The sequence below is a fragment of the Pristis pectinata genome, chromosome 2 (assembly GCF_009764475.1).
Source record: "Pristis pectinata isolate sPriPec2 chromosome 2, sPriPec2.1.pri, whole genome shotgun sequence".
NCBI lineage: Eukaryota > Metazoa > Chordata > Chondrichthyes > Rhinopristiformes > Pristidae > Pristis > Pristis pectinata.
In genome coordinates, this window is record NC_067406.1 from 131,047,335 (window position 1) to 131,071,578 (window position 24,244).

General features: G+C 41.5%; 2 protein-coding genes across 2 annotated transcripts in view; both read left to right on the top strand.

Moving 5' to 3' along the window:
* Positions 1–2,051: 2,051 nt before the first annotated feature.
* LOC127585638 (uncharacterized) lies at positions 2,052–13,199 on the top strand. Its single transcript, XM_052043260.1, has 9 exons — positions 2,052–2,112; positions 3,326–3,542; positions 5,421–5,479; positions 6,389–6,465; positions 6,914–6,996; positions 7,711–7,809; positions 8,564–8,686; positions 10,785–10,940; positions 13,122–13,199. Exons 1-9 carry the CDS (start codon positions 2,060–2,062, stop codon positions 13,140–13,142), a joined length of 888 nt encoding a protein of 295 aa, XP_051899220.1. The 5' UTR covers positions 2,052–2,059; the 3' UTR covers positions 13,143–13,199.
* Positions 13,200–16,089: 2,890 nt separating this feature from the next.
* Positions 16,090–24,244, top strand: part of hopx (HOP homeobox) — a 32,149-nt gene continuing 23,994 nt past the window's right edge. The window contains exon 1 of the mRNA XM_052043272.1: positions 16,090–16,149. Coding sequence (XP_051899232.1) covers positions 16,105–16,149 — 45 coding nt within the window. The 5' untranslated portion in view covers positions 16,090–16,104. The remainder of the gene's footprint in view (positions 16,150–24,244) is intronic.

Genomic DNA, 24,244 nt, shown 5'->3' on the forward strand with positions numbered 1-24,244 from the left:
ATTATTTTATTTTTGTTTCTACAATGGTGGTCATACATCTTTGGACACCGACACCAATGGCCACAGTGGTAAGATAGTGTTGTTGCACAGGGGAATATTGTGCAGGTCAGTTCAGATTCCTGTTGTCGGGACCTCTTGCTGGTGAGATTTTCCTGCAAGGACAAAGGGAAAGGGTGGACAGTCAGTGACTAACTGGAGAAGCTGCTGGTGGAAGGCTGAGAGCACCAAGGTTCCTGGGGGGAGTTCAGAGATTAATGGGACAGAATTGTAAGGAAAGGGCATTGTGGCATTTCTGTGGTTTGGTGCATTTTCATTGGTTATTTTCTCTACTGTTGCTTGAACACTGTGGCGGTTGCTCCAACTGATTATTGATGGTTCCCATTGGATGCCCCAATGGGAATTCTCTGATCCAACCTTTTCGCAAGTGGAGGAGGACCTAAAAAAGGATAGGTAAGCTGCTGGCAGTGGTTTGGGTGGTCACCCCAGCACCCTATGAGTCAAAGCGAAGGGAGAGCAGGAAAGAAGGATGATTGGCAGGTAAAAGTTGTCATGTGGAGTGGGAGAGGTAAGAGAGGAGAAAGAACACTGGGCAATTCTTCCCACTCACCACGTCCCATCGCCTCGGCTCTCCTGGGCCTGCCTAGGTCAGCCCTTCCCTTCCAGGTACGATGAATGGTTCAGCCTCCTCCAGTGACTCTCTCCTGCAAGAAGGAAGGGAGTGTGTTAGTGACATTCTTGTGAGGTGTTTAGAGAATTCACCTGTGGTCCAGAAATTGTGTGGAAGTCAAGAAGTGCAGCTCGAAATCAGAGAGTATTTCCATATTGGACACTGAGTCACAACTGAGGCCAACGGATTGTTGTTGGGCAAATATACAGCAAATGGTGGGTAAACAGAGGCAAGATGGAAATCTAGTTGAATGGATGAATGTGCTCAGCGAACTAAGTGGCCTGTCTTTCTTTCAATGTTTCATGGTGTACCTTCCCTGTGATGGTGAGGTCATTGAACTCCATTGGTGGACAGGATGATGGGTTAGCAATCAGTGCCACCTCCTTTCATGAGGCTTGAGTGATGTTTCTGAATAGTTTACTGGCACGCATGCACAGGACTTTGTTCTGCCCTGTTCTATTTAGTCTGATATCGATGGTTTTGACAGGTCTGATAGTAATCCAGTTATCAACCTTTGCATTGTTTTCAGTATATGTGTGAGGATGCATTTTGATTACTTCTGTATTCCCTGCTTCAGTCTTTCTCCCTTGCTATAAAACCTTCTGGGATGTTGTGTTTCACACTCTGAATCACAAAGGCTTGAGTAATACAGAGGTGGTTTATGTTAACATGTAGCTTGATGCATGGGGCGAGCTAATACGAGTGTGATTCCATGCTCTTATTGTTTGCAAACAGGTGAGTTAGGAAGCTGTTGAACTTATTCCTTTGAATTGGAGTGGCACTCATAAAATGGAGCTTCCACCCTTATTTAGAGATGAGATCACGTCTTCTATTCACCTCAAAATTGAGACAGATGTAAAATGAGTTACTGATTTGCCATCATGTTTTAGATGATCACATCATGTCAAGACCCACCCGTCTGAATTCCACCTTTGCAGAAAGCTTCTGCAAAAATAGATTATACAATTGACTCCTGTCTTATTCCCTAGTTAACTTGGCAATACTTATGACAATGCCCAGACAAAGCAATGATTAAAATCAGCCAAACTTTAAATCTCCTTTCTGTTGAAAAGCCAATGGGTATTATAGCAGTACCAGGTAATATCTCTCAAGGTATCTGCAACGCAGAGTAACCATGGTGAGATGGTGTCACTTTAGTTGATATAGTTCCCAAAAACATGTGGAGACATGTGCTTTTTCTTCATACAACAGATAAATGAAAGCCTTTTGTTGGAGATAACAAGACTGAAACAAAGTTTGCAGGGTTTGGAACAACAAATTCTAAACCTGCAGAGTGAAAAGACAATTTTATCCTCTCAACTGAAGACGCTAGAATCTGAACAACAGCAGATATTTAATGAGAAAGAGGTGTTGCTGGAAACACTGAAAGGAATGAAATGTCACAAATGCAGTGATTCCTTATTACCAAATCAATCTGATGGCAGGTAATTTTTTTTTGTTGATTCATGAATGGTACCAAGATTCGGATTATCATTAAAGGAAGGAAAGGGAGTAATGGAAGTTATTTTTCACAGACTTACTTGAAATGAAGCAATAATTTAAATAAACGGCTTCTAAAACAAAGAGCATCACTTAAAAGTAATTAGATAAGTGCTTGAATGGAAGAATATAAAGGCTATAGCAACATAGGACTCAAGCAGATAGTTTTATTTGGTAAACCAGCACAGATACAGTAGGACACAAACTCTCCAACTGCATTCCTATTTCTGTCAGACTCAATTTTACCTCTTAAAATTAAAATTATTTTGAAATATCTGATTTCCATGCTGTTAATAATTAAAGTTAAAACATACCATTGAAGGAAAATAAAGATTCAATATTGAACTCTTGCCCTATCATTACCATACAGTTTCCTATAGATTATGCCCCATTTCCACAACTTAATGGCTTTGAAGAGGGGAATAAACAAGATCGCCATGAGCAATCTCTGAACGCCAGGTGATATTCCTCTGCAGTGTATGGATTTGCAGAACACTAATGATTATTGATATAACCACCTTACTGTATTTGAAGCCAAAGAAAGGAATCAGGGGCTTTACTTGATGTTAAGTATTTTACAAATAGGAGATTTTTGCATGGTAACTTATAGCTTAAGAGTAGAATAAAATGGCAGTTTTCATTAGCTCTGTTACTTTCTGATGGGACTTGCCAGGTCAGGAAGTAAATGAGTTCATGCACTCCAACCCTGGACAGAGGTACAAATTGTACAGTTGGGTAGTGAAACCAGATTTTTGAAGTGGACTGGAACATGCAGCCACTACTACATGATGTGTTCGTGCTGCCAACTGAGGATGAATTTCCAGACACAATGATGCCTTAAATTTTTCTTATAATGTAGAGAAACTTTAAGCAATATTGCCATAAGGAAAAACATACTTAAAGTGACTTTGGTACTAATTGCCATAATGGACAATAATCTGATTCTGCTTGAGTGGAAGATATTATTTATGTTTTGTTTGCTATAACCTTAAAGACTTAATAAGTTTGGCAGATGGGAGTTTGCCCAAAGCTGACACATACCAGGAAATTACGAATAGCTCGCCAGGATATCTTAATGTGTATGACAGGCTGGTGAAACTTTCCATCCATAGCCCTTGTCCAGCTCTTAATGATGACATATAACATTTCAATCCATAGGGTGCCATCAATAGACCTTCAGGAAATCCCCTCCAAATCATGTCCGCAGTGTAAGTTTCTTCTGAGGAGACGAGAATTGGCTAAGGAGGAGGCGCTGTTTATTTGTTGGGAGCAAATGGAAGATGGTAAGGAAGGGATGAGTGCTGTCAGTGACTCCGTCAATGCCACTGGAACAGAGCTGCAGATGGCTAACGTAGGAACAGAGCAGCAACTGGGGGTAAGAGGAGGAGAATCTTTGTGAACATAAAAACAAAGTTAAAGATTGATCCTAATCAGAGCTCCAAGCTGAATTTAATGCTAAAGGAAATGCTTTCCTTCTGGGTTTCAAAACTGCAGCAGGGGTTGCACCTAATATTAAACCTGCCTATTAACATACATTAACAGACCTGCCATGTTTCAGTACACACTGTTATACTGAAAAAATTCTTGAGCAATTGCATGTGATTAATACAACATGGCACTCACATTATCACAGAGCAACAATTTATTCTTATTATATTCTGAAGGTAAAGGGTCATCGTACTATTTAAGTCCAAAGCCTGTATGCTAGCAATACAGAAAGCAGAATTGTCTGTTCAGTGGATACATTACCAATGATGCCTTGTCAGCACAGCAGTTAAACACTTAGATAGTAATTGTGCATTGCTGATAGATTTTCCATGCAACATTTATATATTATCAATGCAACCCTTTTACAGAATCAATGCTGCATTATCAGTGCTGGAGTTCATCATTCTCAATATATTTATGCTCTGTAATGCATCATTTAGACACTGGGAAATCATTTTCAAGTTTAGTGGGGGCAGGAAGCTTCCTGTGCATGGTTTCCGTCCATGACATAATTAAACCTCATAAGCAGATAAATAAATCTGCTTATTTCTCCTTTCTATGGAAGTAAGATTTTTGTGGGTAGGAGCAGTCATGGCAGAAAACTGAAATCTAAATATTACACAGACCTGTTTGAGGGGCAGTAACATGGTGGGGTGCTGCACCTGCCCACTACTGTATTCAACCACTGCCCATATCCCAAATCCCAGGCAAGGTGCAATAGGTCCTGTGCTTGTAATGGCAAAACAGCAGCAGCCATCCATTGAACAGGGGCATCTCAAAACAGTATAGGGAGCACAATGCCCAAAATTGGCCAAAAATACCAGGCATAAAAAAATCTTTTAAATCTTCATTCCAAAAATCCTCTGGGATTGATCACTATTACTTAAAGCACCGTTGTAGTCTGATTAAGACCCAGAAAAATCCCATTCACCTTCATCAAGCAAATAATAGCTGGGTCTCTTGAGTGGAAGTCCTGTGTTGGAATTTTTTGGGTCAGACCACAGTGGATCTGGCCCTCTGATCCACCCCCTGAAATCATCACTGCCAGTGCTCACAGTAACTTAATCCTGGTATTCAGGACCAACAAACCTGACCCTCCCATGAAGGTTCCCCCCAAGAAGCAGCGCAGCCCATGAGCAGTGACTAGACCTCAGTGGCAGGTGTATGAGGCCCTGCCCCAAGACCTCCCTGACAGTCTATTGACAGCTTGCAAAGGCCTTTTAAACTATGTTTAAATGTCCCTGATAATGTTCAAATAGTCTTGAATAGTCTTGAATTATCTAAAAAATTAAAAATAAAATTTATTTGTTAACACCTTAAAGTACCAGAAATGAATTAAAATAACCAAAATAAAGAAAAATAAACAAGCCATTTCCCTCAACATACTTTTCCATTCATTATTGGTAATATCATTCAAATGAATGGGGTCGCACAACTTCCATCAGCCATGAGTCACGTAAAGCAGAGGGGCCAGATGTGAAATGTATCCTGTACTTCAGTTTGGTACATTTCTGTTTCATCGCTGGTGTTGCTGGTGAGTATAATGGTGGAGCAGGAGATCTCCTGTGTTGGTGTCTGACCAATGCACAGGTGCAGGAATCAACAGGGAGCTGCTTCACAAGGAGCACGGCACTGGCAGCTCTCTATGGAACTGCTGGTCAGAAGTTTGGGTCCACCGTGCCCACATTATACACATTCTTTGCACCATTGGTCACTTACTGCCCCAGTCAATTGTTTTTACTTATCTTATTTTACTTCTCTGCAGGCCGCCATGATGCTCAACCAAGATCCACAAGAAAATAGGAAAGCATGGAAAGGGTCAAGGTATTCAAAGGAAGGGTAATTAGAATGAGCCTTTTTCTTACAACCTTGTTAAAGAGTAAAGTAAAACAGTAAGTTAAATCCTTGGATATTAACAGCCCACAGGTCATTAAGAACTGACTGATTGGAACTGGAAACAGTGAAGGTCAAAAGTCCGGAATTATGTTTTGTTCATTTCTGGGATGAAAAGGTCGGCATTTATTACCTTTCCTGTACTTTCATGAGAAGTGGGTGGTGAGATAAAAAGAATGGCTTGCTGGGTTACTTCAGAGGGAGTTAAAATTTATCTGTTGTACAGATGAAAACTTGCACAGGTCAAATGAGATAAGATGGCTGGTTTCCATCACTAAAGGATACTGGAGAACCAGTTGGGAATCCTTTCTGCTGATGACCAACAGTTCCATGATATGGAACTAACCTTTTTATTTTTCTTATTGCTTTAACTGAAGTCAAATTCTCAAAAAAAAAACACAGGGGAATGTGGACTCACATTCACAAGAAAATCCACTCCTTTTGATGAAGGCTTCTAAATAGTGAATTGTAGAAATGTGTCCTGTTAGAAGTACTAAACAGGTAGTGTAGTATTGACTTGTGTTGAACTTTGCTTCAGTTATTTTGAAGGTAATGGATGAATTTCCACTGTCCCATTTTAGTTGGTTTCATTGTTATCGAATGAGGGGAAGGTCAAAGACTTCCTGGGTGCCAACATGTGAGCCAGAGGTGCATTTCCATGAGGAACGCGCAGTGTTTGCTTCTCTGTACAACATTGGTTGATACAGTCCTTCATAAAATTAAAGCTTTGCGCATTATTTAGGATTGAACTCACCTCCATCATTATTTGAAACCCTAACATTTGCTAGCTAAAATAATGTTTTTGTCCTATTAATGAACTACATCTTTTTTCAAAAATAGGTTACAGCAGCCAAATGTAGATCTGATCAAAACTCAGAACAACCTGCAATTTGAAAAACTGTTGGAGAAAATAGAAGGTATAATTCACTGACCATTACAATTTGTTCAGTTTCTTTTTCTAGATGGACATTTTAATGAATAAAATGTTCACAAGCACATTGGATGCCTGCATTGTCCGTGGCATCTGTTTGTCCAAGAAATTCATGAAGCAACGAGGTTAAACTATGGTTATATTTTACAATGATAGCTTCAAGTTTTCATTTGTTCAGCTATTGCTGAATTTTTTAAATGCTGTGATGTTTAATTTATTTAATGTGCTGCATTAAAAATGTTACAGTTAAAGACTTGTCTTACAAACCTTGGCTACCATAATGTATCATGACAATCAAAGTACCAAAAACCTCCAGTTTTCTAATTAATGGAGTGGGTTTGCCACATCAATATTGCTGTACTGAGATGTTCCATTAACATGGATGGCACTGTGGTAAATTCCAAATAAATATTGAGCTGGTTTTATGCTTCTAGGTTTTGTGAAGCTAAATCTGAAACTGGAGAGTGAGAGAGACCAGATATTGTGCAAGCTGGGAATGCAGACAGCTGAAGCAAAGGTGAGGTCATGCATTGGACAATTCCGCAGTAGAGAGACTTAGTTAAGTCATACTGGCTATCTTGGAACATCTCCACGGAACGAGTCAACCATGGTCCCATCGAGATGTGTCACTATGGATTAATCTCAGCTTCAGAAAAGCATGTTGTCATCAAGATGATATAGCAGACCCAGAACTGGCAGCCAACTTTAGCCTTTAATACTCTCATTTAATGAAGTCTCGTGATTCTTGAAATAAAGGTAAACATGAGAGTGGTTAAGCTACTGGACTGGCATCCAATGGCCTCGACTATTGATATGGTAATGTGAGTTCAAATCCCATGATCTCATCTGAATGATTTAAATTCAAGTAATTAAAAAACTAGATTTAAGAAGCTGGTTTCAGTAGTGGTGGTTTTGAAATAATCAGATTATCATAAAAAATGTCTGTTTCATTAATGACCTTTAGGAAAGGAAATCTGTCGTCTTTACCCAGTCTGGTCTATATGTAACCCCAGACCCACACATATGTCACTGACTCTTAAGTACCCTTTAAAATGGCTGAGCATACTGGACAATTAGGCATTAAACTATGAAGAAATAAAAAAACCTTCTTGTACTTGTGATACCCAGGTTAAACAATATGCAAAATAATGAGAAGAGAAAATGCACCTCCGGATATGGCATGTTTGAATGTCAAATTTATTTACAGCTTTTGTTTCTTTATTGTATGTAGGGCCTTGAACTATCCAGTGAACAGAACAGAAAACAACTTCTACATCTTCTGAGCAAGAACATTGACCTCAGGCACAAGAACCAGATAAAGGTCAACCAGGTACGAGTGTCAGTTGCTGCCAAGTGTTAAGCTAGCATGGCATCACAGAAATGTAAAGCAAGTAACAGTTTGCTTTTGGGGATTTTATGCTAGATGTTCTTCTCAGGTTCAGAGTCACAAATCAGGCATTTTGGAAGATCTTATATCCCCTGTTGTACAAAGAAAATTTTCCTTGTCCTAATATCTTTGCAAATAAAAGTGGGATCCGGGGGCAGACTAAGAACGCTCTCCACTGTAAGCAGCCTGCCGGTAAGTTGTACTAGTAAGTTTGCAGATGACACTAAAATAGGTGTTTTCTTCCCACTTCCCCACGACCCCACCCCACACACTTACCTCAGCCACCTCCCTGTGAGTTACTCAGCCATCTCCGCCCAGAGACTGTCCTTTGCTCCCCACCAGTAACCTCCCGTTCTCCAAGTTTCTGTACCTGCCCATTGATGAGATGTCATTTCTTGCCCATGGTGCATAGTTGTCCAGGGACATCCAGCTGGGATTCAGGAGTTAAAATTGTATGAGCCTCACACTGCCACACCTGGTGGCAGTCTCTCACCCACAGGTTGCTCCTAGTTAGAAGTATGGCTTTTGTGGCACTTCGGTATAGACACACAGATTTCTCTCAGCAAGAGCACAGCATGGAGCATGGCTGTGGCATCTATGTGTTCTCGTCAAAAATAGGAGTGGTTTATTGTTAATGGGTTAGGCCCAGGAGAGACAGAGCCAGACTCAATCTGATACTTTCTACACTACTAAACAGCTCACAGTCCTGATCATTGAACTCCACCACTTGAGGAAAGCTTATCAAACACTCCTTCAAAGCACAGATTGTCCTGGAGACATCTTATCAGTTGAATGGATAAACCGGCTACGACTAATTAAGGTCAGTAAACCACATTATAAATTTGCCAGCTCGGACCTAACCACCAATGATATGAAGTAATTAATTCAGACTGATCTGTGTTTCGAAATGAAGGTGTGACATTATTGTGCGAGCAATGTGCACCTTTGAATCATTTTCTTTTATCCAGTATTTTAACCTGTAGTGTTATATTGATGCCTCTGTGAAGATGTCACAGAAATGCCCTCCAGCCACTTAAGGGCTAACAGGAATTTCCTACAATGGTGGAGATAAAAAGAACACATGTTATCATGGGGTGTGCAAAGTAACCCACTGCTCTAAAACATCTGGCTTTTTATCCTCTGATGGGTTCCAGGCCTCACTGGAAAGGTCAATATTTAACCCCCATTCCTAATTCCCCTTGATAAGGTGAACCACCTTCTATATCAGCTGCAGTCCTTGTGCTACTTATAAGGTTTGGTACAACTGGATGAATTGGTAACTTACTTTTAACAATTAAGAATCAGCACATTGTGGTAGGTTTAGTCACAGACAGGCCAGAGTGTGTAAGGGGAGCAGATTTCCTTCCCTGGAAGACATTATTGAACTCAGTGGGTTTATAGAACTGTCCACTAGTTTTATGCAGAATTCATGACCAAAGTGTTAGAAGAGGGTGAGAGCTTGACCCATAGAGGATGAGTTCTGGTCTGTGCTGTGGCTGAGGAGTTTTCCCCATCAGTTGTCCTAGTGCAGTCGTTCCATATTTAATTCTAGGATTACTGAAATTTTTGCAAAGGTAGCTAGCAAACCATAGTGCAGAGCCTAAAGTCATGTTAATTGTAAAGAGATTACAGTGGCCACATGAACAGCATGAGACAGAGAGGCTTAAATTTCTTAGTTCCCCAAGCTGGGTGAGATTCCAGCCACAGTGGGTCAGAACAAAGAGGCTGAGGACCAAGTACGATTCTCCAAGGACCACATCAGAATAAATCGGGCAAGCTGTGGCCATCAATCTGTTCTTGTATCTCAGCTCCCTTGGCAGGATTTTATGAATTCCAGCCTATGCCAAGACTCAGGACTAAGTGTGGAAACAGCAGTGGGAGGAGAACAGCTGAGAGCTGACCACCAGTGTGTGTGTGGAGTGAAGAGGAGATCTCTTCATTCCTGCAGCTCTACAGAAGAAGAAGCTTTAATATTTTTGGGGCTTTTTCGGGTGGCTTCCATAGGTCCATTTAAGAAGCTGTGGATGGATTCATGGGTTCCACACCTCAAGTCCTGACTACGATTTTTTTATACATGCACCCTGGAAAGCGTCTTACCTGGATGCACCACAGCTTGGTATGACAACTGCTCTGCCCAAGGCCACAAGAAATCGCAGAGAGTTGGGAACGCAGCCCAGTCCATCACGCAAACCAGCCCCCCCTCCATTGACTCCGTCTACATTTCGTAATGCCTCAGGAAAGCAGCTAACAAAATCAAGGACCCCGCCCCCCCCCCCCCCCCCCCCCCCCCCGGTCATTGCCTCTTCTCCCACCTTCTGTCGGGCAGAAGATACAAAAGTTTGAGAGCACGTACCATTAGAGTCAAGGACAGCTTCTATCCCGCAGTTATCAGACTCTTGAACCGAAAGATGAACTCTTGATCTCCCAGTCAACCTTGTCATGGCCCTTGCACTTTATTTGTCTCCCTGCACTGCACTTTCTCTGTAACTACAACACTATGTTCTGCGTTCTGTTTTTCTTCATACTACTTTGATCTGTCTGGATGGCATGCAGAACAAAAGCTTTTCACTATACAGTATCTCAGTACATGTGACAATAATAAACCGATCCAAACTAGATTTAAAATTTCTAATCAGAAATGGTTGAAGACTCTATCTCAATTACCATGGTGACCTTTTGGAAGATGGCACCTCAGAAATGATGCAACAAAGGCATTTCAACATAATTTTTCTTCCTTTTTTAGTCAATTCTGGTATTACATTAATCTTAACTACAGCTCTCACATGGATTACCAGTCTCCCTTACAAGTTGTGTGCTCACTATACTAATTTAGTAGAACATTCTGTCCCAGGGCTGCCCTAAGAAGAGTGGATACGAGATACACAATGTCACCAGTTTCATTTTTTGTTTATTGACAGAACACTGTTAAAAATATTAAAACCCAGCAGCTGAAACTAAACCTCTTGAAAAAGGAAAATGAGGAGTTAATGGAAAAGTCCAGGTGGGAATCACTGCGAAATATGGATGCAAAAATGCTAGTGTTAAATGAGAACACTCGAGCCAAGATGCAAAAGGTATGTAAACAATTTGAACTGAGAGGTGGCAGGTCATTTCTATCAGGCTTCGAAAACTACGCAATAATAATTACCGTATTCAGAGAGGAAAAGAAAAAAATTTAGTATGACCATCAAAAAATCCACTCTCCTCTTCCGAAGGCAGTCCAACGGTTCCACCCTTGCTTTATGTTTTCTGAGGTGACTGATAGCTCCAGTATGGAAACTGAAGGTTCTTCCACAAGTGGGGCAGGAGATCCCATAGGAGACAGATGGGTGGTTTGTGAGATGGTGCATTTTATCCACCATTCATGCAGAACTTTTGTGTGTTCCTGATGCAAGGATCTGAGGTTTTCAATACCACGCTACATCTCCTTCACCACCAAGCGGTCGTGGGTCAGGCATTCCTTGGTGTAGAGGTTGTAGTTTTTAAACAGAGCTTTGAGAACTCCTTGGATCTTTCCCTCTGTCTTCCTGGCAATCTCTTCCCATGACAGAACCTGAATAGCTCGCCTGTTTCAGGACTCTGGTGCTGGTCATGTGAGTGATGTGGCCTGTTTAACAGAGCCAACTGACTGTAAGTAGCTCTGGGGATATTGGCCTGGGAGAGGACACAGACATTGCTTTGCTGTATCCTTCTCATGGATTTGCAGGATTTTGTGGAGAGTACCTCCAGCCCTTGAGGTGCCAAAACTCAATAGTTCAGGTCTCAGAAACATGCAGGACATCAGACACCCTTGCTGTCCAGTAGATCATGAGTTTTGTACCAGGTTTGATTTCATCATCATCTGAAAAGAGAAAGGAGAGGGTAATTTCTTCATTGGAGACTTTTAACAATACCCCCACTCCCATCACCAAATGCGCTGTTCTGGCAGAATTCAGGAGGCAGGGGAGTTACACGGGATCAACTGCAGGTAGATTTTGGTACTAGTATATATTGAGGCTGGATGAAACCTCTCTCTAAGTCATGCAGAAGACTCAACCATGTTTTAAATTCAAAGTCCTTTTGCATTCAATGACTTTTAACCAAAGTCTGCCCAAGGTCACTGCCACGACCACCCCCCTCAGTGATAGCTGCTCTGTAGACTGGAGGTTATGCCATATGTTCTCTCAAAGTTATACTTGAACTTGGCCTTGTAGAGCAGGAGAAGCAGGGGACAAGAGCTGGTTTGCTCCTCTGAACCCCATGAGGAGAGTCTTTGTCTCCTTTATATCTCCACCCCCAGCCAGACTAACTCCCATCCTTCCTACCTCATCATCTGGGTCCCAGCCAGTTGGCAGCTTCTGGGCCATGTGGGTTTCACCCATTGGCCAGCAATCCCAACCCTGTAATTTCAGGTGGGCAATTGGCTGGTGGGGTGTAAGTTAAACCCAAGCATAAAAAGTAATCTTGTCATCACCAAACTCCGAGACCTGGGACTCAACACCTCCCTCTGCAACTGGATCCTCAACTTTCTGACCAACAGACCGCAATCAGTGAGGATAAGCAGCAACACCTCCAGCACGATTCATCTCAATACTGGTACCCCACAAGGCTACATCCTCAGCCCTCTACTCTACTCCCTATATACTCATGACTGCATGGCCAGATTCTGCTCTAACTCCATCTACAAGTTTGTAGATGATACCACTGTAGTAGGCCATATCTCAAATAACAATGAGACGGGGTACAGGAAGGAGATAGAGAGCTTAGTGACATGGTGTAATGACAACAACCTTTCACTCAATATCAGCAAAACAAAAGAGCTGGTCATTGACTTCAGGAACAGGGGCAGTGTACTTGCTTCTGTTTACATCAATGGTGCTGAGGTCGAGAGGGTTGAGAGCTTCAGGTTCCTAGGAGTGAACATCACCAATAGCCTGTCCGGGTCCAACCATGTAGATGCCACAGCCAAGAAAGCTTACCAGTGCCTCTACTTCCTCAGGAGGCTAAAGAAATTTGGCATGTCCCCTTTGACACTCACCAACTTTTATCGATACACCATAGCATCCTATTTGGATGCATCACGGCTTGGTGTGGCAACTGCTCTGCCCAGGACAGCAAGAAACTGCAGAGAGTTGTGGACACAGCCCAGCGCGTCATGGAAACCAGCCTCCCCTCCTTGGACTCTGTCTTTACCTCTTGCTGCCTTGGTGAAGCAGCCAGCATAATCTAAGACCACACCCACCCAGGTTATTCTCTCTTCTCTCCTCTCCCATCAGGCAGAAGATACAGGAGCCTGAGGGCACGTACCACCAGGCTCAACGACAGCTTCTATCCCACGGTGATGACTATTGAACGGTTCCCTTATAAGATGAGATGGACTTGTTTGACCTTGCCACTTAACGTCTACCTGAAATGCACTTCCCTGTAGCTGTGACACTTTACTCTGTATTCTGTTATTGTTTTTACCCTTTACTACCTCAATGCACCGTGTAATGAATTGATCTGTACAAACGGTATGCAAGATAAGTTTTACACTGTACCTCGGTACGTGACAATAATAAACCAATACAAATACCAAATCCCTCTCCCACCCCCATTGCAGATTGGCCATTAAAATCCTTTTGACTGTAAATTTCCAATATGATCATAGAAATTTCAGCATTATAGGCAATTCAGCCCATTGGGCATGCACCAATGCGAGCCCTTCAGTGGAGCTCTGTATGTTAGATCTGCGTTCCTACCTTACCCTGAATATTTTCCCATTCTCGCGTATGACAAGGTCCCACATGGAAGGCTCATCCAGAAGATTAAGATGCATGGGATCCACAGTCACTTGGCCATTTGGATTCAGAATTGGCTTGCCCATAGAAGATAGAGGGTAGTGGTCGATGGGACTTATTCTGGCTGGAGGTCTGTGATTAGTGTTGTTCTGTACTGGGACCTTTACTGTCTGTAATATATATAAATGACTTGGATAAAAATGTGGATGGGTGGGTTAGTAAGTTCCCAGACGATACAAAGGTTGGTGGCGTCATGGATAGTGTAGAAGACTGCCAAAGGATACAGCAGGATGCAGATCAGTTGCAGATATGGGCAGAGAAATGGCAGATGGAGATTAATTCAGCCAAGTGTGAAGTGTTGTACTTTGGGAGATCAAATGTAAAGGGACAGTACACTGTTAAGGGTCTATGGCAAGACCCTTAACAGTGTTGATGTACAGAGGTATCTTAGTTACAGAGGATCTTAGTTCCCTGAAAGTGGCTGCACACTTTGATAGGGTGGTAAAAAAGGCATATGGCATGCTTGTCTTTATTAGTCAAGGCATTTAGTTCAGCAAGTTATTTTACAGCTTTATAAAATTCTGGCTAGGCCGCATCTGGAGTATTGCATTCATTTCAGGTCGCCCCATTATAAGAAGGATGTGAAGGCTTTGGAGAGGGTGCAGAAGAGGTTTATCAGGATGCTGCCTGTATTAGAGGGCATGTGCTATTAAGGAGAGGTTGGACAACTTGTGTTGTTTTCTCTGGAGCAGTGGAGGCTGAGGGGACACCTGATTGAAGCTCATAAGATTATGAGAGGCATAGATAGAGTAGACAGCCAGTATCTTTTTCCCAGGGTTGGAATATCTAATTCTAGAGGGCATGCATTTAAGGTAATAGGGGGTAAGTTCAAAGCAGATGTGTGGGGCAGATTTTTTACACAAAGCGGTGGTTGTCTGGAATGCACTGCCAGGGGTGGTAATGGAGGTAAATACGACAGAGGTGTTTAACAGGCTCTTGGATAGGCATGTGAATGTGTAGAAAATGGAGGGACATGGACATTGTGTGGGCAGAAGGGATTGGTTTAGTTAGGTGTTTAATTAATTAATTAGTTAGGCACAACATCATGGGCTGAATGGCCTGTTCCTGTGATGTACTGTTCTATGTTCTCCTATTTCTTCCATTACAAACACAAATTCCGTTCACCTTTAAGTAATATTCCAGCCTGAACTTTATTGGTACTTGTGACTCTGATAACTCTGTGTTGGGGGAATATATCCTTCACCCTCCCCAAGTAACAAAAAGTTGCTGCACTTTTTGTTCAATGACTGCAACATTAACATAAGAGGATCTATGGTTCTATATGTGCAGTTTAGGATGTTGGACTTGGCAATGTGCCTTTTTGAATATGTTTTCAGTTTAATCCATTTTGGCCTATCTCCAGATTCTTTGTTACTATCTGAAAATGAGTTTCTATTGTGTGTTTTGCCTGACTGCAGTTTTTATTTAAGCTTGTTGATGATCTCATTTATAGAAACTGAATGCATCAGTGTGGAATAATGCAAAACAGAAAGGTACATGTTGTTCAAATATTTACATATGATGTCATATTTATGAAAATTAGGCAAAGTTTTAATGATATAAAATGGAATGAGACAATCAATATTGGCACAGAATTTGAATCTGATGGTATATTCATGGTGTAATACTTTAATGCCTTAAAATGGTATTTTACAGTCAACACACTGATGCAGAATTTCTTGGATGAATTCTTCTGAACGGCAATATTGTGAGTCATTGGCACCAAACAATACTGGTGACTACAGGCAAGTGGTTGGTACCAGGAAGATTGCTCCGACTAAATTGGATAGGCGTGACTTGCATCTAAATATTGTCTTGCATAAAGTTAAACGGTGTCACACAGGGCCTGGTGTGGATGGAGAGATTGCTGTCTGATGAAGTGGACTATTTACTTCACATTTTAAAGCCAATTGGAAATTCAGCAGAAATTGCTTTTGTAATTGTCTTTTCAATGAATTCATTTCTTTTTTCTGATTCTCTGCGGGACCACTGCGAGGCCAGGATTTGTTGTCCGTCCCCAGTTGTTTTTGAGGGCAGTTAAAACTCACGTTGGCAGGGATCACAGTCTCTCGGTCATAGTGTTCCTTCCCTGAAAGATGTCAGTGAGCAAAATGGGCTTCTATATCAAAAGCTAGCTTTGTAGTTAATGCTAATTCCAGATTTATTTAATCACTTGAAACAAAATACCCAAGCTCCCATGGTGGAATTTGAATTCAAATCTACAGATCAATAGTCCAAGCCTCCGGATATTAATCTAATGACGTTGCTACTATACTACTGTACTATATACAGATCTGTGACCTAACTCCACTCTAACTTGGAGTGTGACAGAGTGGGTGAGACAAACAGCAGAGATCCATGTAAGGAAAAACTGGAGATACATAAGGAAGAAAGGGTATGAAGACAGAAGAGATTGAAGATGCTGGAATCTGTAGCAACAACATTCCATGGAAGAGCTCAGTGGGTGAGTCAGCACTTGCGGACACAAAAGATGTTGTAAGTCGACACTTCGGGTTGAGCCACTGCATCAGGACTGAGAGAGAACAGAAGAGACTGCCAGTATATAGCAGCCCTTTGTACTGCTATGCACTGACAACCTTTCCTATTCCCTTTCAGTTCTCATGCAACATCTCAACCCGAAATGTCAATTTATGCCTCTGGCCTCTACAGATGCTGCTTGACCCACTGTGATCTTTCAGCCTTCTGTTTCTTGTTAAGGAAGACAGCATATGCTGGCAGGCTGTGTGAAGAGAGGTAGGAGGAGGTTCTTGCAGAGACTGAGAAGCACGAATGTCCATTTTCCTTCATCACAGTAGATTTTAAAAGAGCCAATAAGAGAACCCTCTGGAAAATATTATCCCACTGAGCTAATGAACTAGTTCAAGTGTCAGGAATAATCTGAAAGACAGGAATACTTGAGCATAGACCCACCTACCGAGGACAGAGCGGGCTTCAGCACAGCAGCCAGTCCTGAGAATGCTGGCACACTGACAAAATCTATCATGCTGCAGAAACTGTCCAGCTACAAAGCTAGGGAAGAAACTACTTTAAAAACGGCCCATGCTTTCATTAAACAACTTTTCACATCTCTGATACACATTCAAATAACAGATATTAGCAAACAAACAAGCCGTCTTCCCCACCGGCTGTTCATGGCACTTGGCCACACAGCAAGAACCCGTGCATAATATACTTGCGTCATAGCAGTCAATCAGCGCTGAAGCCAGTCAGCAAGGACAGTAATCAAACTGTGGGTCTGCTTTCAGTTTCTTTTAAGGTTTAACCAGGTTTAGGTGGGACAGTGGTGGAGCTGTTACAACTGCTGCCCCACATAAGGTGCAGAGATACGGTGAACAGTCGCAGCCTTTTACCCCAGGATAGGGGAGTCTAGAGGGCATAGGTTTAATGTGAGGGGGAAAGTTTTAATAGGGACCTGAGGGGCAACTTTTTTTACACAGAGAGTGGTGGGAAGATGGAATGAGCTGCCAGAGGAAGCTGTAGAGATGGGTACAATAACAACGTTTAAAAGACATTTAGACAGATACATGGATAGGAAATGTTTAAAGTGATATGGGCCAAATGCATTGAAATGGGACCAGCTCAAGTAGACAAGTTGGTCAGCATGGACAAGTCGGGCCAAATAGCCTGTTTCCGTTCTGTATAACTCTATGACAACCCAGTGATCCAGGTTCAATCCTGCCCTCTGGTGCTGTCTATGTGGAGCTTGCACATTCTCCCTGTGACTGTATCAGTTTCCCACATCCCAAAGACAATCAGGTTGGAAGGTTAATTGGCCACTGTAAATAACCCTGGTGTCTTCGCCTTCTTCTTATTATTATTATTGGTTTATTATAGTCACTTGTACCGAAGTACAGTGAAAAACTTGTCTTGCATACTGTTCATACAGATCAATTCATTACACAGTGCATCGAGGCAGTAACAAGGTAAAACAATAACAGAATGCAGAATAAAGTGTAACAGCTACAGAGAAAGTGCAGTGCAGGTTGGCAATAAGGTGCAAGGTCATAACGAGGTAGATTGTGATATCAGGAGTCCATTTTATCATACTAGGGAACCGTTCAGTAGTCTTATAACGACAGGATAGGAGCCATCCTTGAACCTGGTGTTACGCGCTTTCAGGCTTTTGTATCTTCTGCCTGATGGGAGAGGAAGAAGAGAGAGTGCTCGGGGTGGGTGGGATCTTTGATTATGCTGGCCGCTTTACCAAGGCAGCGAGAAGTATAGACAGAGTCCATGGAGGGGAGGCTGGTTTCCATGATGTGCTGAGAGTATGTGAGTGTTAGAATCTGGAGGGAGGGCTTTGAAGGGAACATAGGAAGAATATAAAAAAATGGGATTAGAATGGAATTAGTTTGGATGGGTGCTTGATGTGGACTCAGTCGGTCGATGGGGCCGTTACTGTACTATATGAATCTCCCACGTTCAAAGAATGTCAACAGGTATTGTGGTGCTGATTTAACTAATGAGTATTACTGAATACTATCCTTGCATTCTTGTCCTTTCTACTGGAAGCCTGCTTTGGGACAAACACTGTTCTCTCATCTGCTTTATCTTTGCACAGGCATCTTGGCAGCTTGCTGACTGTAGAACTCATAGACACATTGTAGCTGCATATAGTTCAGTCTGTCGCCTGTGCTGTTTTTGGTCTGGTGCTTTCTTTAAGCTTTAGATCTGATAACAGTGCACTAAATCTCGTTCACCCTGAAATGAAGAGCTTCAAAACTGAAAGCCCTCTCATACATTAACTCTCCCATGAGAGCCAATTATTCTAGTACCCAACTCTCCCAATGAATTTCATCCCCTCAGTACATACTCTTCTAAGCTTCCACCTAAATATGAATTGAGTAATCTTGATCTCTGTTCTTTGATTAATTTTGTTTGGTAAATTATTGCAAACCATCCTCACACTTGTTAATCTTTACTGGCAATTAATCAAGAAAATCCCCCAGAAAATGGGCATGCATTTAAGGTGAGAGGGGGTAGGTTCAGAACAGATGTGAGGGGTATGTTTTTTACTGAGAGAGTGGTGGATGCCTGGAATGTGTTGCCTGATAGGGTGGTGGAGGCAAATTCATTGGGGGCTTTTAAGAGAGGCTTGGATGGCACATGAATGAGAGGAAAATAGAGGGATATGGGCATTCTGTAGGTAGGAGGGAATAGCTATGTCGGCAACAACATTGTGGGCTGAAGGGCCTGTTTGTGCTGTACTGTTCTATGTCCTAAAAATCTCAGTTCTGATTTTAAATAACATTCGCCAAATGATTAAATGTGCAATTGCTACAGAGGTGCCTGAACCCATGTCTATGCTGTTCCTAGAAGTAGGATTATCAACAGTGCAGAAAGATGTTTATATTTTATGGGATAATTCTAACAGCTTGTTTCAATGTTAATTGAAAGCTTTGGATGTTGGCACAGCCACAACAGGAGTGACACGGAATCCTTCTGTTAGATTGGAATAATTAAATGTTATTATTACTTTCCATTTATGCTTTTGTGGTAATTTGAGGATTTCCAGTTCATAATGCTGACTACCTGTTGTGCTATGCAGAAAATGCAGCCTTGCACTTGAATCTTCAGACAATGAGAAGATCCCCAGGTTGTGAGAAAATAGACAACGTTGCAAGAAAATTAGGAACAAGAGCTCCAGAACCTGATGTGAACCCAAAAATGCTTTACCCAATTGCTAGGGAAAAAATGGCCATTGGAGATGTATTGTAAGCCATCCATCAAATGCAGCTTTGGTCAGTCCCATGTCTCACAGGGTAATACAGGTTCAGTAAATGTCGCTCAATCAATATTGTTTTGAAACACTAAGGAAATGTGAGTTAGGGCACTGCTGATTCTCCTTTGGAAGTTCAGTTGAAACCAGGCCAGACTGATATGACAAATGTTTTCACCACTCAGGTACCTGTAAGGGCCTTGCAAGAAATTAGCTCAGAAGACTTAGTGGATATGAGTCACAGTACAAAGCCACAGGCGGTCTACTCACTTAGTCAAATCAGGCTCTAATACATGACAGTGAGAAACACTGGTCACTCAGCTGAAGTGGGAGAAGAGCATGTTGTTACAACCAAGCAGATGAAGCTTTTCTCTGTCATTGTTTATGTGTGAATGTTTGATACAAAAACTAAACAAAAAATATCATTTCTATAAATGGTCATAATATCCACACCCTTATTTAAAGTTTCACAGTGCCTAGTTCCTGGGCTACAGATTTACTGCCCCATTTTGGTATTCTAAAGTTTCTATATTTCCTCAGAGGCATACCTGTGCTAATAATTTTGTTCTTCCCAAAATCTCCATCTTCTCTTCTGTCAACACCAAGCAACTTAAACTCTGATGATTCTCACCCATATTCCTATTTATTGAATTATTTAGTTTAAAAAAATATATTTTAGATTCAGTAAGACAGAAACATTTGTGTACATCAGAGGACCAATACCTCAGCCTTGCTGCCCACCCATCCAAACTCCCACTGCACTTGTGGTAAAACTTTTCCCAATAATTATTCAACCAATCCTTTTAACAAATCCTGCCACTAATTTCGTTCCAGCAGGAGTCTCAGTGATGCCAGTACTGGCATATGGGTCGGTAACTACAGCCATAAAGAGAGAGCCAAGACTGTAAGCCTACTTCCAGTGATAGATAAATTAATGGAGAGTTATTTAAGGTTTTGAAATTATCCAGAGTTTTAAAACCATGAAGGTTTTTTAAACAGTAAAAAGCAATGTGTTAATTCCTTGACTCAGTAAATGCATAACAAGGGATCATTAAGTTGTTACTCCAGCTGCAAGGAGAGGGGTTAGAACAAGTTTGTTTGTGCAGGGTTTTTGAGCATTAACTGCTTTAATAAGAGAAATGGATGAGACAGAGTCCACTGCAGATTTTAAGTGGAGATTGGTTCAATATTTTATGCAGGTGCAAGGTTACAGGAAGACAGTGGGGCAGTGGGATTAGTTTTGGATTATTCCAGCAATGAACCAGTGTTTTAAACCTCAGTGGAATCCTGACTTTTCCTTCCCAACCCAGGGTCAGAGGGGCTGATCGTAGATTGCCCCAGTGAGATTAACTTATGCAGCCCAGACTGAGGAAAGAAACTGAGACATTTCCAGTCGATGTGACTAAGTTATTTCCTATTGTTTAACCATCTGTGCGTTTAGATACACAAGGAATGAAGAATATTCATAAGAATGCATGAAGTAGAAGTGGGAGTGGGCCATTTGAGTCCCTGTGTCTGGACCATCATGCAATAAGATCATGACTGATCTACCTCAGCACCACTATCCTGTACAAACCCCATATTCCATGCTTCCATTAATACCTAGACATTTGTCGATGTCAGTATTGAATGTACCCAGTGACTAAGTGTCCCTAGTCCTGTTAGTGGATAATTCCAAAGATTCACTACCCTCTGGCTAAAGAAATTTTTTCTCATCTCCATCCCAAGTGGCTGACCTCTTGTTTTGAAACTGTGACCCCTGGTTCTAGACACCCCAGAAAGGGGAAACATCATCATAAGATCATAAGAATGCACGGAGTAGAAGTGGGAGTATGAATCACAAGATCACAAGACAAAGGAGCAGAAGTAGGCCATTTGGCCCATTGAGTCTGCTCTGCTACCAAAAAGTTCCAGTGCCTTTTTTCATCCCCACAATAATCCTGTCAAGTCCTGAATTTTGTACTTTTCAACTAGATCACCTTTCAGCCTTAAGAGAGTATAGGTCTCATCTGCTTAATCTCTCCTCCTACGACAAATTTCCCATCCTATGGATCAATCTGGTACATCTCTTCACAAGTATACCCTCCCTTGAGAAGGAAGACCAGACCTGCATACAATATTCCAGATATGGTCTCACCAGGAGCTTACATATCCAGAGCAAGACATCTCTGCACTTGTGCTTAAATCCTCCCAATGTACCATGGCCTTCATTTAACTTTCTATATTTACAAAGTTATCATTAACTTAATTTTCCTCTCTCTGATGCAACCTGACCTCTAGCATTCTCTTTTATTTCAGATTTCCAGCAACTGCTGTCCTCTGTATCTCAGCGTTCCAATGCCTTTTTTCTTTCTCTACTTCCCACATTTATCTTTCTCTATTCACTTTCCTCCAGCTGTAATCAATAAGTGTACATGTTGATCACTTAGCCACCACTGAAAGCAAGTGTGTTACTTGAACTACCAAGGTCTTTGCCTTATCACAGACATTCCCTCTGTTCTTTCCACTCCCCATTTTTTGCAAATTAAAACATGCTTGCTTTCTCACTTTTCCAGTTGTAGCGAAGAGCATTGACCTGATTCTCGACGCACAGATACCGTCTGACTTGTTGAATATCCCTGGCTCTGTTTTTCTTTCAGATTTCCAGCATCTGCAGTTTTTTTGCCTTTCCAAGTTAAAACGCTGTTTGTCTAATTCTTTGATCTACCTGCATGTTAACTTTCAGTGATTCAGAAAGAATGAAAGGGTATGGTGAAAGTAATTGGAGGTTTTCTCAGTGATTCTATTTGTATTAAAAATTAAGCACTAAATTTGGAGCTACTGAGATTTGAGAACAGTGAGGCCATTTTTGAATCTCATATGGTGTTACCATAGGAACAGTCGGGTTCTATAAAGCTGAAACCTGCTGCCTCTTTTTAATGGTCTGAATAGAAGCATTTAATTCTTTGGAACAATCTGTTTCTGAGCCTTTTAGTATTGTGGCTTAGTCTACTTGAAGCTTGTAAGGTGAGTTTAGCTGTCATTGTTGGATGCCTAGAAGGACTTGGTAGAGGAGGGGAGGGTGGTCCTCGAGTTACTGTCACAGTGAGAGGATGGTCCTCGAGTTACTGTCACAGTGGGATCTCTGTTCACCATCCAAAAAACTGTGCGTTTTCAGGCCTAAAGATGTTTTAGAAGTAACAGTTTCTAACATAGACCCCTTACCTTTGCTCAATGTCAGCAGTATCAGGCACAGGACCCATGGCTTTCTCTTTCTCAGATAATCTCCAAAGGGGATGATCCTCATCCATTCACAGTGGAAAATGAGCCAGGAAGCCTCCTCCCATTTCAATAACATGGTTTCACTCCACCCAGGTGGAGTTAGAGGCTTACTCTCCAGGAAAGCCCTGACAAATCCCAGCATGGACTGAAGCAAAAACCTGGCAACACAGATCCCTTTTCCTTTGCACTCGGAAACAGAGTATCCTTTGGCCATATCAGGAGGACTCTGAGCCTTGATGATGCTTGGAATGCAGTGTAGGTGTATTATTACACATGAGGTCCAGAAGGGAGTAGAGTATCCTCATCTCATACAGCATTACCCAAAGAAACAAAGTGAGTGTGTGGTTCATTACAACCTGACAAATACTTTACTTAGGGGGTTATCCAGATACTCATTTAGAGTAACAGCAACATGAAAAATATTGTGCTGATTTGTATACTTTATAATGCCTGTTATATCCTGGGAACCTTGGAAGTATTTTGTTAAGTTATCCGAGATTTTGTTTTCAGCACCTCTGTATGATCACAACGTTATCACTGTATTTATGACCAACAATTATCTGTAGGAAGGGTAAGAATGAAGTTGAATAAAATGAATTCACTGCTTCATACCAGCTTGGCTTCTGTGTGTCTGATTGTTCAGTTTCATTTGCAGTAAATACAAGAACATATTTGGTGATACCCATGCTCAATGCATGTGCCATGCATGTGGCAATGGTATTTAGGTGGGGTATATTTAGAAATATAATTAATCATATATACTTCATATATACAGGCATATATACAGTGACATACTGACAATGTGCAGGGATACATATAATGGCACATACAGCATATGATACACACACTGTACAAGCTGGACTCCACAAAGTGAAAAGTACTCACAGAATATACTGAATTATAGTGACTCCCACAGCATATACAAGAATATAGTAATATGCAGTAATATAGTTTCCCTTGGTTTCTCTCAGGCTCATAGAGGGCCTGACCATTTCCTATACAGGAACCAAGAAAATTTAATGCTCACTTGGATTCTCCCGTCTCATTGTAGTATTGACTTAGGTTCTGCACCCTGATACTGGATGTACAGTTCCCACACACAAGGCCAGGTAATATGCATCAACCACAGTTCGAGGTGCAGTCACATATTTGTCACTTTACTGAACACAGCCCTTTATTGATAATCCACTGGATGAAGTATGAGAATTGGAATTCCGCTCATGAAATAAAAATTGTTCATGTGAAAATGACAGTGCTGCTGTCAGATTGTCAGAAAATAAAACACTCTCTTCATTTGGAAGTCCATAATTACTCCCACAGTTTGAGAGGACAAAGCACATCCAAAAATGGGACAATAATCTCCAAAGCTGTCGTCAACAAATCTGGGCATGGTCATTTGAAATTGAACAAGCCTGTCAGGATGCAGTTGAAAAAGGCATAGCTCACAAACAACAGTGCAGTGACCAACTCCCTCTCTCTCTAGTAGGATACTGGCAAATTCCAGAACAAGTTGTTTAAAACAATTCAAGGACTAGCTTGCAAGCAGATTCCACACAAA

What these genes read in the sequence shown, in the direction of transcription:
- LOC127585638 (XM_052043260.1), top strand. Translation starts at nt 2,060, where the DNA reads ATGAAATGTCACAAATGCAGTGATTCCTTATTACCAAATCAATCTGAT. An exon ending in CCAAATCAATCTGATGGCAG is followed by an intron (nt 2,113 to 3,325) that starts GTAATTTTTTTT and finishes TTCAATCCATAG; the next exon opens with GGTGCCATCAATAGACCTTC. An exon ending in GAACAGAGCAGCAACTGGGG is followed by an intron (nt 3,543 to 5,420) that starts GTAAGAGGAGGA and finishes ACTTCTCTGCAG; the next exon opens with GCCGCCATGATGCTCAACCA.